Source organism: Bicyclus anynana, chromosome 21, assembly GCF_947172395.1.
Source record: "Bicyclus anynana chromosome 21, ilBicAnyn1.1, whole genome shotgun sequence".
Lineage (NCBI taxonomy): Eukaryota > Metazoa > Arthropoda > Insecta > Lepidoptera > Nymphalidae > Bicyclus > Bicyclus anynana.
In genome coordinates this window covers 6,435,643-6,447,839 of record NC_069103.1, presented here as the reverse complement: position 1 = coordinate 6,447,839, position 12,197 = coordinate 6,435,643, and the positions used below count along the sequence as shown (strand labels likewise).

Genomic DNA, 12,197 nt, shown 5'->3' with positions numbered 1-12,197 from the left:
ATCTAGCGAATTCATGATTGCGTAAATTGAATCAACGTTGGATTAATCATCTATTTATTAGTACATATTTCTTGAAGCTAACTATTTAGATGATGCATAATTGCGTAGACTGAATCAGCAGTGGATTAATTATCTAGTTATTAGTACATTTTGCTTGACGCTAACTTATAGATTCATAATTGCGTAGACTGATTTTTTTTTTCTCTTCCACAGTGGTTGTCTGGAAGAGATCGCTCTTTAGCGATAAGACCGCCATTTGTACATTAGTTTCTAAGTGTTATTATAAGTTATTGTTTATTTTTGTTTTTAATGTACAATAAAGTATATTTCTTCTTCTTCTTCTTCTTCTGAATTCATTATAGATAAAAGTTTCACGACTTTTTAACGAAGATTTTTTATAATTAGTGAACAAGACGGGCACATGCCCCCCGAGAGTGGACTACTACACGACCGAGGCCCACTGCCGCACCGAGTGCAATGACGACGCGGACTGCGTGGGCGTGGGCAAGTGCTGCGAGCGCGGCTGCAGCAAACTCTGCCTCGAGCCTGCCTCCCTGGTACTTTCCAGCCCTCCGCCACATACTACATTTTCACCTGGTAAGTTTTTTACCACCAAATCTATAATATAAAAAAAAACATACATACAGCCGAACGTAGAACCTCTTCCTTTTTGGAAGTCGGTTAATAAAAATGAATCGCAAAATGCGTTGGTAAGCGCATAACTCAACAACGCCTGGACCAATGCGGCCAAATGTTTTTTTTTAAATGTTCGTTGAAGTTCTAGAATGGTTTTTACGGCGAGAAAAATTTAGACTAAAAAAAATTTATACTCCCATACAAACGATTCGTAATAATTTGAATTTTAATAAGTATAGGGTAGGGGTAGGGTAAGAGTAGGGTCGGAGTAGGGTAGGGGTAGGGTGGGGATAGGGTAGGGGTACGGTAGGGGTAGGGTAGGAGTAAGGTAGGGGTAGGGTGGGGATATGGTAGGCTAGGTGTAGGGTTGGAGTAGGGTAGGTAAGGGTATGGAAGAAGTGCACAAAAGTCAAAGCGAAGCTTGACCGGGTCCGCTAGTAATAAATAAATTCCAAATATCACCAATATTGCCATTCCGCTAGTCGGAAAATACTCAGGAGTGGGTACGTGGGTACGTTCGTTGTATTTCCCATAAACATAATCGGAGGTAACCCGTTCATGTGGTTGTTCAGTCTGAATGTGTTTTTGGCTGAGTATGTTAAATCATCTACAGTCCATAAACTCGTAGAATTTTAAAAGGTAACCCGATATAAATCGTGTTGTTAGGAACTATCGCCCCTGGTATGTTTTTATTTTTACCTAGCAGTGATATAGAATACACTGTCTAACACGTACCAGCTATATTATGGAGGTTAATTAATTGAAAAAGTATTAAACTTTCATAGTAGTAAATACATCATGTATGGACGTTGTTTAACTTGTTTATTTACTTCCATATGACAGTGAGCTTAATAGATTATTAAGAATTAGAATTATCTCTGGTATGTGAAACCGATTGATGTGTAAAACGGTCAACTATTAGGCCTCATAAGAAAGCTCATAACTCAGCAAGCTTTGCTCGGGGGTCGTGTCTCTGCTTGATCGAATCAGGAATGAGGCGATCCTCTAAACATAGCTTAAGGCGTTGCAACGAGCAATGCTGAGCTGCCAATAGATGGAGCTCATCGTTTGAATAACCGTTGGACGTTCGCGTTGATGCTTTCTCAAGGATAGCGAACCACAAGCTCGCTGTTGGTTAACCCCCTTCAAGGTGGCCCGTCGTCAATCTATCAGTTAGGGATATCACTGTATGCAGGTGGCTAAGATAGTGGCGTTTGGACGTCCAGCAGATTATAGTGTTGATGGTATTCATATATTTATGTTTTCGCTATATGTTCGTTTCGTCGCCGCAGATTTGCCGCATGCACCACGACCGACCGATGACAGAGAGCCAGAAGTGCGCGCACAAGAGGGCGGCAAAGCCACCCTACGTTGCTTCTTGCATGGAAACCCGCCGCCCAAGATCACATGGCGGTACGGCGAGATCACGGTACGTTTAGTCACTCTCTTATATGAGGTATAATTATTTACTCGCAAAGGAGGGCTTTTCAGTGCCCAAGCAACCAGCGCAGCGATCAGAGCCCCAGATATGTAAGAAGGTTCCTTGCTCCTATCATTCCTTGCATACAATTTGAGAATATAATATATTGAGCAAGTGCAATATGAGCTCTTCTCCTCTGCGAAGGCGAAAGCCTAATCTCGTTTCCTACCACATCTTGCTGCTTTTAACTCTCTCTCTCTTCTAAGTATAAGTATAGAGCGCCATAATATCATGGATGACCCGTTGACCTTAGAGCCCTTCCGCGGTATACCATACCTGATACTTTTCCCTGAAATTCTCTTACAAATTCGACTCCTGGGAAACTTCATTTCCCATCACATCTTTGCCTTTGACTCTCTCTCTTCAAGTGAGAGAGTAGTTCCACACTCACCTAGGCTGGGCTTCCCCCCAGCAGGCCTAACCCGGCCTAGGTGACCCTTACCCTCAATTGGCTAAATCAGCCAACCTAATGACCGTATTAACGGCAGGCGACTGCGGCAAAAGGGGTTCTACCCCGGAACTGTTTCCTCCACGTCCATGCGGGTGTGCGTACATAAGAATTGTAACTACAAAGCGCAGTGTTAGTCGACCCCCACCAGGTGGACTTACGACATCAAGCGAGTTACAGGGATTCGCTGGATGCAGGCGATCAGGATCGTGATGTTTGGAAGTATCTACAAAAGGCCTATGTCCTGCAGACCCTGCAGTAGATGTCCATCGGCTGATATGATAATGATGATGACGAACAACTGAACACAGATCGAGGGCGACGTAGGACGGTACAGACTGCTGTCCGACGGAGCGCTGGAGATCGTCTCTCTGTATCGCAACGACACCGGCGTCTACATCTGCGTGGCGGACAACGGACTCGGCGTAGCCACGCAGGAAATCCGCCTCGAAGTGATGGGTGAGACATAGACACTTGATAAAAAATTACAATATAACAGAGCCATGTGGCACGTCGATTCTCTTTCTACAATCGCAAACGTTTCGAAAATTAACAAACGTACGGGAATGAAAAGGACATATATTTTTTTAATTTTTGGAGCATTTGTAGAGAAATTCCACGTACCACATGGCTAAAGGTATTTGGATATTTTGCACAAAGATTTATCTAACCAAATATGCCGAAAACCTGTGCAAATAAGCCGAAAATACGACGAAGATAGTAGTTTTTAGTTAGTAGGTATTAGTCGTACGATTTTTTTTTCACTTTTTGAATTCAGTAAACTAACATAGTGATTGAAGCATTTATGCTTGATGAATGTAGATACGGACTAAAGAAAATGTTGTAAAACCTAAAAAGCACTTGTTCGGTTAAAGAATATGTCTAAATAAAAAAAAATAGTGGACCTAAGAAGAGCTGGAACTTGAAAAGTTGATTTTTAAATATTTTCGTTTTTAGTCCGTATCTTACATTTAATTGGCATTGTGTTGTTATGTGAAAACTAGAAAGAGAGAGCTTTGTTTAAGTTTTTTCACCTAATCTAAAGGATCCAACATTATGAAACAAAAAAGCAAGTTAAACACATAGTAACTGCTGCTGTTGAAAGAAAAAATTTGGGAAAATTATCGATTTTTGCGTGATACCCTTACGGCGTGATGAGAAAAAAGTTCACGTCATAGCCTTACGTAACTAATGCACACTTTGTGTAATCTGAAAAACTTTACTTTTAACCGTACTCCAAAAAAAGATTCTCAATTAGACGCGTATGTCTTTTTATTTAATGTCTGTTATCTCTTATCTTCGTCATTTACTAACCAATTTTGAAAATTCTTTTTTTGTTTGAAAGAGTATACTTCCAGATTGCTCCCATTTAATTTTTATGAAAATCTGTTTAGTAATTTTGGGTTAAAATCAAAATAACCGAAATAGGTTTTTGAAGTCGGTTCCGTTTTGAGGTTAAAAAGTTTATTCATATAACAACACATTGTCACAACTTTCGACTAATAACCAAGTAGATAGTACAGTAGTTTGATGATTTGATGAGTGATCTATTCAACTAATTTTCTTTCTTCCATAACAATAATTTCTATATGTTCTTGTTTTCCTAGCCTTGGTTTGGTATAAGTAAAAACACACAACGAAACTATACACATTTCACTGAGAGTTCGGTCATTGTACAAGAAGTCTTGTGGCTTGTGTATTTAGATACAGGACGGCATCAAAGGGGCATAAGGGGGGTATCGAGTGGGCCGTGCCCACCCTAGGATGGATCAGTGCCCTCCCTAGGATTCTGGGCTACCGATATGGAATTCTATTATGATACTAATAATAGACTTGATGTCGGAGGGCAGACCCACCCTAGGAAATAATTCTAGATACGCCACCTTTTTTTCTGTGACGATTGATAACGTGGTAATGTGAACGACTAGTTTGACAGTCGTAAAAGATCGTCACGATAAACAGAGACAGTAAACCGACACAGTATAAAATCGTCACAGTAAACCGTAGGAGTAAAATATCGTCACGCAAAACCGTCACAGTAAAATATCGTCACGGCAAACCGTCGTCGTCAAACCATAGCAAAAAAAAACCGAAACAGCGACGCAGAACCGAAAATATTGGCTCGATACAATGGGAACACCTAGCCGCGATTGTTTTAACGGTAATTAAGTTAAAATCGATGTCGTTATAGTGAGATCAGGACAGAGATGACAGTCGTCCACGGTTTTACTGCCCCAACATAATGGGAACGCACCCAAATTGGGTCTATTGAAGTAGGAATTTTCTATTTATTATTATATATTTATATGTTTACCCTAATACCCTAACACCTTATGTACGCCACTGCAGCACGTAATGTATGCTGGTGTTCTGTGAAAGTTCGTAGCCAATGAAACATGATACTGGTACTGCATTGGTACGTAACGATTATTCCGGGTAATCCAATCTTCCGGGTGATGACCGAATTGTAGATAACGTTAGTGATTGCACTATGGCAGGGTTTCTCAAAGTGGGGTACGCCATTTAACGGCAAGGGGTTCGCGACAAGATTTACGTAATGGTGGCTTGATAACTGATAGCGAGTCAGAATTAAGGTTAAAATTGTCCAAAATTACTCCTAACGTTGAATTAATTTGCGATAAAAAAGGACACCCATCACATTATTATGGAACTTTATGTGTTACCTTTTATTCAAATAAAAACCTTATTTTCTTCAACAGTCAAATATTTTTTTCTTTCGGGGCGAGAGGAGGGGGCGTTTCCCTATTAGTTAGTAAAGGGTTCGCTGTCACTTGAAAATTTTAACAGAGGTTCGTGAAGCCGAAAGTTTGAGAAACCTATGGTAACAACTCTTACTGACATAATTACGATTTGATAACAAACCATTTGTGACGGACATGTTCTGTATACAGATAATATTTTTAGCGGGTCAATAAAAAATTCCTAAAAAAACGAAAATTCAAACGAAAATTATGAATTAAAGATATTAGATTTTAACTGCGTAAATTTCGAAAGCATCGGAATAAAATGTAACATGCTATTCCATACTATAATATACCTTTCTATACTATACCTGGTCTTTGCAAACTCCACTCAAATTAGTTTGGCTGGTGGGAGGCTTCGGCTGTGGCTAGTTACCACCTTATCGGTACCGCCAAGCGATCTAGCGGTCCGGTACGATGTCGTGTAGTAGGTATAGCAATCGAAAAAGGGTGTGAATTTTTATCCTACTCCTAACAAGTAAGCCCGGTTCAATCTTAGATTGCATCATCACTTACCATCAGGCGAGATTGTAGTCAAGGGCAAACTTGTAGAGAATAAAAGTCATTCTAAAGTTGGGGATGCTGTAACAAAAATAGATGGAATTAATTTTATTTAAGTACAGTTTAAAAATTCAGTAGTGAATGTACCAAAATAAAGTTATCACAATCATACAACAAAGCACCTTTCTTATCGCTCTACAAAGTCACAACATTTTCGACGACCAAAGTTTATCTTGTAACATTTTTGCCATCGGATGTCCGTTATATTTTGCAGTCAACAGTCTTTTATCTAAAACAGTGTATACCCCAACGATAACATTAGAGATAGGGCACTAGCCATAATAAATTATTATCACTAGTTATTTGAACAAATAATACCTAAATAGTGCCTGCAATGTCAAGTTGTATGATCAGGAACTCAGGAAGTGTAAAATGTAAATAAACACAAAATAATTGTGCGTGTGTGCGCTCAGTGGAGTACTTAAATTCGGATCACTTTTTGCGGTGATTTTGTAGGCACGTAACGTGTCTATAGTATAAAATATCATTGGTACGCCCCTCGGTGTGCGTCGCGTTCCGCGCTCAGTGTGTCTCGGATTGCTCCAGCGAAGTGCGCTTGTACAATGTTCCGACTCTCAGTGATTCTGTGTTTCGTACTGGCGTGCACAGCATATGAAGGTTGTTTTTTTTATTAACTGTGGTTTTTATTAACTTGGGTTTTGTTGTTGGTTTTCGTAATTTTTTTCGGTCAGCTATTTAATTATTTTTTTTTAAACTTAACACTGTAAGTTAAAGTTTACCGCATAAATTACAAAATCCAATAAGTTCCGATGACAACAATATGATTGAGTTTTTGCTTACTTAGCACATATTAATAATCTAGTTTGTGGAATGTTCAACTAATTTTTCCTTTAAATTGGCACTGGAAGACAGTTTTCTCTAGTTCAATTTATAAAAAAATATTTAACTCGTATCATTTCCTGGTTTGTACTTCATTCATTTGGGTATATTAACAACATTCTGAATCACAACTACCTAGCTAAATCTTCCATTGTCAACATCTTGAAACTTTAAATACACTACAAATACATGGGAGAACATCCACAAACTGCAAGTAGAGTTAGTTACTAACGTACGGGTGGTTAGATCCTGTGGAAGGGCCGGCTGGTATCTCCGGGACACCCAACGCCGTGGTGGTGGGCGAATTGGGCCATTCGCTCAGCGTACGCTGCCTCGCGTACGGCTACCCGCAGCCAGCCATTTACTGGTACCGGGGTCAAAACGGCCCCATGGTGCCGTACAGCAGTTCCCTCTACGAGGCCAGAGGCAACGTACTGCAAATACGAAAACTTATGCCTGAAACGCTCGGGGAATATATTTGCCAAGCGTACAATGGATACGGTCAGCCGGCGGACTGGGCGTTTGTGGTACAAGCGAACAAACCTGAAGAACCCGAGGATTACTACGTAGTCTCACGTCAGACCGAACGGTCGGTGATTGAGGCGCAGTATCAACCCTCTACTGCACCGACCACCGCACGCACTACGGAAATAGATATCCCATATTCCGGTAAGATCGGGCCTGTAACGTTAATAAATCTATAGCTTGGCAAGTTCTTTGATGACACTCCTCTGATATGCGGGCGACAGGGGGGGGAAGGACTGCGCGGGTAGTCGTGTATGACCATCGGGAATGTTACGAATGAATTTGCCAAACTATAAATACGAGTATATGCATGTATCTACACATTCTGCATGTTGCATGTGGTTTGAATTAAACTTTAAATTCGTCTAGGTCTACCTTAATAACATTTCATTCCATTTATATTTGTAGCTATATAGTACTGAGTAGGTACCTACATCGTCGTCATCAACCCATATTCGGCTCACTGCTGAGCTCGAGTCTCCTCTCAGAATGAGAGTGGTTAGGCCAATAGTCCACCACGCTGGCCCAATGCGGATTGGCAGACTTCACACACGCAGAGAATGAAGATAATTCTCTGGTATGCAGGTTTCCTCACGATGTTTTCCTTCACCGATTGAGACACGTGATATTTAATTTCTTAAAATGCACACAACTGAAAAGTTGGAGGTGCATGCCCCGAACCGGATTGGAACCCACACCCTCCGGAATCGGAGGCAGAGGTCATATCCACTGGGCTATCACTGCTCTCATGGTACCTACATAGTACTGAGAAATTCGCCAATGTTATCTATCGATGCTCTTCAACTTTGAGCTCTGGGAATTTCTGTAATGACTTCCGTTATCTCATCATTAGCCCAGTCGATTAAGCAAAATAAAGGTCAACTTCGGAATGGGAGATATTAAGTTGTATACACCTTCATTTTGGTAGTCTTTAAAGTTGTCTTGAAATACTTATAAAATCTTACAGTTATAAAAACCGAGGTATACGCGAGAAATTAATTTTTAAATAACATACAGTGCAGACACGCGATTTTATAAGACTTTTGAAATTACTTTTAGAACACCAAAATGAAGTGTACAAGTTAACATATTACTATTTTTCATTTTGAGATGAAATCCTTATTTGCCTGGCATATCATGTTTAGATGATTATATGTTTTATCATATTAAATTGACCGTACCATTGATGCATTTAATTATGTTGATTACGGATGTGTAAATATTTCCTTATGATTGATTTGATTATGTAAGAAAATATCAACAAGTAATAATCCAATTCCTATTTTACAATACATGTTTTGTTTTTAGAATGAGTTTATGTGGACAACAAAAATTATTAAAATCACGATCAAGTTTACTATCCGTATTCCGCACCCTCTTTCTCAAAAACGATTCAACGTCTAAAAAATGTTTAAACGAATATTTGAAGACAATTTTATCTTTTACAACTTTCATTATAAATATAAATACGATAAAAGGCAAAGGAAACGAGATATTCTCAAAAAAAACTGACTTTTGTGACCTTTGAACTTGAAATATTTAAAGACACGTTATCGTAGGGGATTTTTGAGACAATTTACCGTACTACCAAAATATAGATCAATGCACAAAATTCAGCTCATTATGTTTGACTCCGACGTGTACGTCTTTTTTACCTCGATAACTGTACTATAAGCGTCCTGCAGATTTGTCAGTAAACTTGACCGTGAGTGTTTGAAAATTGCTTAAAGTTAAAATTGTAAAAAATGTAGAAGTATCATTGACACTATGGTTGCGTACACAGTGCCTGTCAGGACTCGTATCGTGGCGGACCGGACCACACTGTCGGCCGGCTCGGAGATCAGCCTGCCATGCGACGTGGACGGCTTCCCTGTGCCCGAGGTGTACTGGACCAAGGACGGCGTTCAGATCCAACGGCAGCAAGCGGGCGATAGAATCTATGTGACAGGTACGAAAATCTTCACCATTTCACAGGGCCATATCTCTATATGGACTTTAGACCCACCACGCAATGCGGATTGATAGGTTAACACATTCACTGCGGTACGAGGTCAATTGACCTCGTACGTCTAGCGTCTTTAAAAGTTACGGGGTCGATGGACCTCGTACCGCACTACAAAGTTTTAGTACGAGGTCAAAAAACCTCGTACCGCACCAGAGGAAAGTACAGAAAAATCAGTGCGCAGCGAACGTGTTAAGGATGATAATGTTAAGTTCATTAACGCCTACAATCAGATTTTACTGCTAATAACCGGGTCTGACGGCTTAACGTGCTCTCTGAAGCACACCACCAAATTTGAAACTCTGGACTGAGAATTTTAACTTGAAATTTCTCAGAATGAAGAAACTCTCATCATAATCCAACGCAGGATTGGAACCCAGGACTTCGTAATCTGAAACCACATAGGCTAACCACTGAACCAACGATGCAGTTTCTTACTCAAATCCTACTAATATTATACACGCGAAAGTTTGTATGGATGTTTGGATGTTTGTTACTCTTTTACGCCGCTACTACTGAAGTGATTTAGCTGAAATTTGGAATGGAAATAGATTTTATTCTGGATTAACACGTAGGCTACTTTTCATCCCGAAAAAATCCATGGATTTCCGTGATTTGCGAAAGCTGATGATTTTGATGATATGAATGTTTGTTACTCTTTCACGCCTCAACTACTGAACCGAATTAGCTGAAATTTGGTATTGAGATATATTATAGCCTGGATTAACACATAGGCTACTTTTTATCCCGGAAAAATCCATGATTCCCGAGGGATTTGTGATTGTGTCCGCTAGTATAAATATAAGTAAATAAAATCAAATAGTTTGGGATTGTGTTAGGCTGAAAGGCGCGGGTAGACAAAAAACAGGACGACAGGTGGCGTTTTAGCCGATAAAAGTCCAGCACTACCTAGGTGTCGATGAGGATTTCCCCTTCTATGTACAAAAACAAATTGCATGCAGACAATATACCTCATTTTATGAAGGCTGAAACTTTGTAAGTTCGTATTTTTCTAGTTAAGTATGCAGTTTCAAATATTGGATAGAAGCAGGCGTTACTTTGCGGAAGTTCATCATGATTATATAATGATTTATTTATTTTGCTATCATCCGCGAAAAGTCGACGAACCCATGCGACAACGTCACCCAGGTCCGGCAAAATACTCCATCCTCAGGAGATCCTCATCCTCAGGAGATGTTGACTCTACAACGTGCAATTGCACGTTGTAGAGTCAACATCTCCTGAGGATGCTCCGGTTTCGGGGTGAAACGTACGTAGAGAGTATTTTGCCGGACCTGGGTGACGTTGTCGCATGGGTTCGTCGACTTTTCGCGGATGATAGCAAAATAAATAAATCATTATATAATTATGCAGTTTCAGGTTATGATGAAATTATTTGAATTTCCAGATGCTCGGCTAACGATTTATCGGGCGAACATCAACGACAGCGGAGTGTACGGCTGTCACGCCAACAACGGGTACACCTCGGACTACTCCACAGTGCAGATCAGTGTAGAAGGTAAACTGAGATCATAATCATCTGAAACCCTCGAGAACCTCACCATTAAAGCGGTAGAAATATCGACCTATCGCAACGAAAGAGATATTTCCTGTTCGGCGTTATTGATCGACAATATGTCATTTTGTCTTCACGAGATTTGATAGAGCGCGCATCTTAGACTTACAGTGGGCATGGGATCATGATTAGATTTGAATATATTGACTTTTATGATACATTCGGGTAAATAAGGTCAATGTTAACTAATTTATACATAAAAAGCAAAGATTGACTGGATATTTGCAAAATAAATGAGATTATAAAATTTCAAAGTCTATTAAAAATCTTTTATCAAATTGTATGAAAATTCATACAGTTTTAGCTTCCTTACATTAAATGTGACATTTTTTAATAAATGAACTATAAACATAAACGCACAAATAACAAAGATATTAGTAATTTTGTTTAAACGCCCACGCAAATCTAACGATCATTAATTGCCTACGACGTCATTAGTTCGTACCATTTTGTATGGGGCGTTCTTCAGGGATCCGCGGCAGCGCCGCAAATCTGACCTTTCAAGTCCCTGTGGCATCGAAAGTAATGATCGCAGATACCTTGTTACTTTTACAAAATTGCTTTACTAGCATAATCTTAGCATAATCTTAATTCATATACAATTTAAAAAACTGTCATCATACCTAATATCGCCCTATCGCAACGAAAGAGAGTGCGATATTTCCGGTTCGGCGTTATTAGTCGACAATATGTCATTTTGTCTTGACGAGATTTGATAGAGCGCGCATCTTAGACTTACAGTAATAAGATCGTCATCAAGTCGTAATCAGGGCTAATTTCTATGCTAAATTGCATAGTTTGGTTGTTTTAGACTAAAACAGTCGTTAGCCGATACTATAAATATTAATTTTTCCACCTCCGCCAGGTCTATACATCCCGCCGACTTGCAAGGACAGTCCGTATTTCGCTAACTGCAATCTGATCGTTAGGAGCAAGTTCTGCCATCACAAGTATTATTCCACGTAAGTAACGTAATTTTATCTTGATATAGTCCTTTTGCTATTGTCGGTAAATTATTTACCTTACTTGTATTTCTGATGTTGTTGTGTATTGTTGAGGAATTGAAGAAAGTCAGGTAGGTAGATAAGCCGAGTTGGTGAATTCAACCCATGTATGAATATCATAAAGATGTAGGTTTTTTAGACAGTTTTCTTTCATGTGAAACGGCTTAAATTAACCGCCTTCAAAGTGATCAGCAGGTAGAACATAATATGATGTTATTTTTCGTTTTTTAGTTTAGTCGGTACGTTTGAAGTCGGTTGAATTTTTTATTAATTTTGTTTTATATAACTACGTTCGTATCCTATCTCTAGCCTGACGACGTGCATGGGTGAGAAGAGAAGTTGCTTTAAATACTTATAGAGAAT

General features: G+C 39.5%; 1 protein-coding gene across 4 annotated transcripts in view; it reads left to right on the top strand.

Moving 5' to 3' along the window:
• LOC112056973 (papilin) overlaps nt 1-12,197 on the top strand; it is a 130,030-nt gene that overhangs the window by 115,991 nt on the left and 1,842 nt on the right. For 3 of the 4 annotated variants that reach the window (XM_052888029.1, XM_052888030.1, XM_052888028.1), the window contains 7 exons: nt 406-597; nt 1,929-2,065; nt 2,876-3,023; nt 6,974-7,396; nt 9,036-9,200; nt 10,663-10,773; nt 11,696-11,792. In XM_052888029.1, coding sequence (XP_052743989.1) covers nt 406-597; nt 1,929-2,065; nt 2,876-3,023; nt 6,974-7,396; nt 9,036-9,200; nt 10,663-10,773; nt 11,696-11,792 — 1,273 coding nt within the window. The remainder of the gene's footprint in view (nt 1-405; nt 598-1,928; nt 2,066-2,875; nt 3,024-6,973; nt 7,397-9,035; nt 9,201-10,662; nt 10,774-11,695; nt 11,793-12,197) is intronic. The other variant, XM_052888031.1, reaches the window with a different exon arrangement.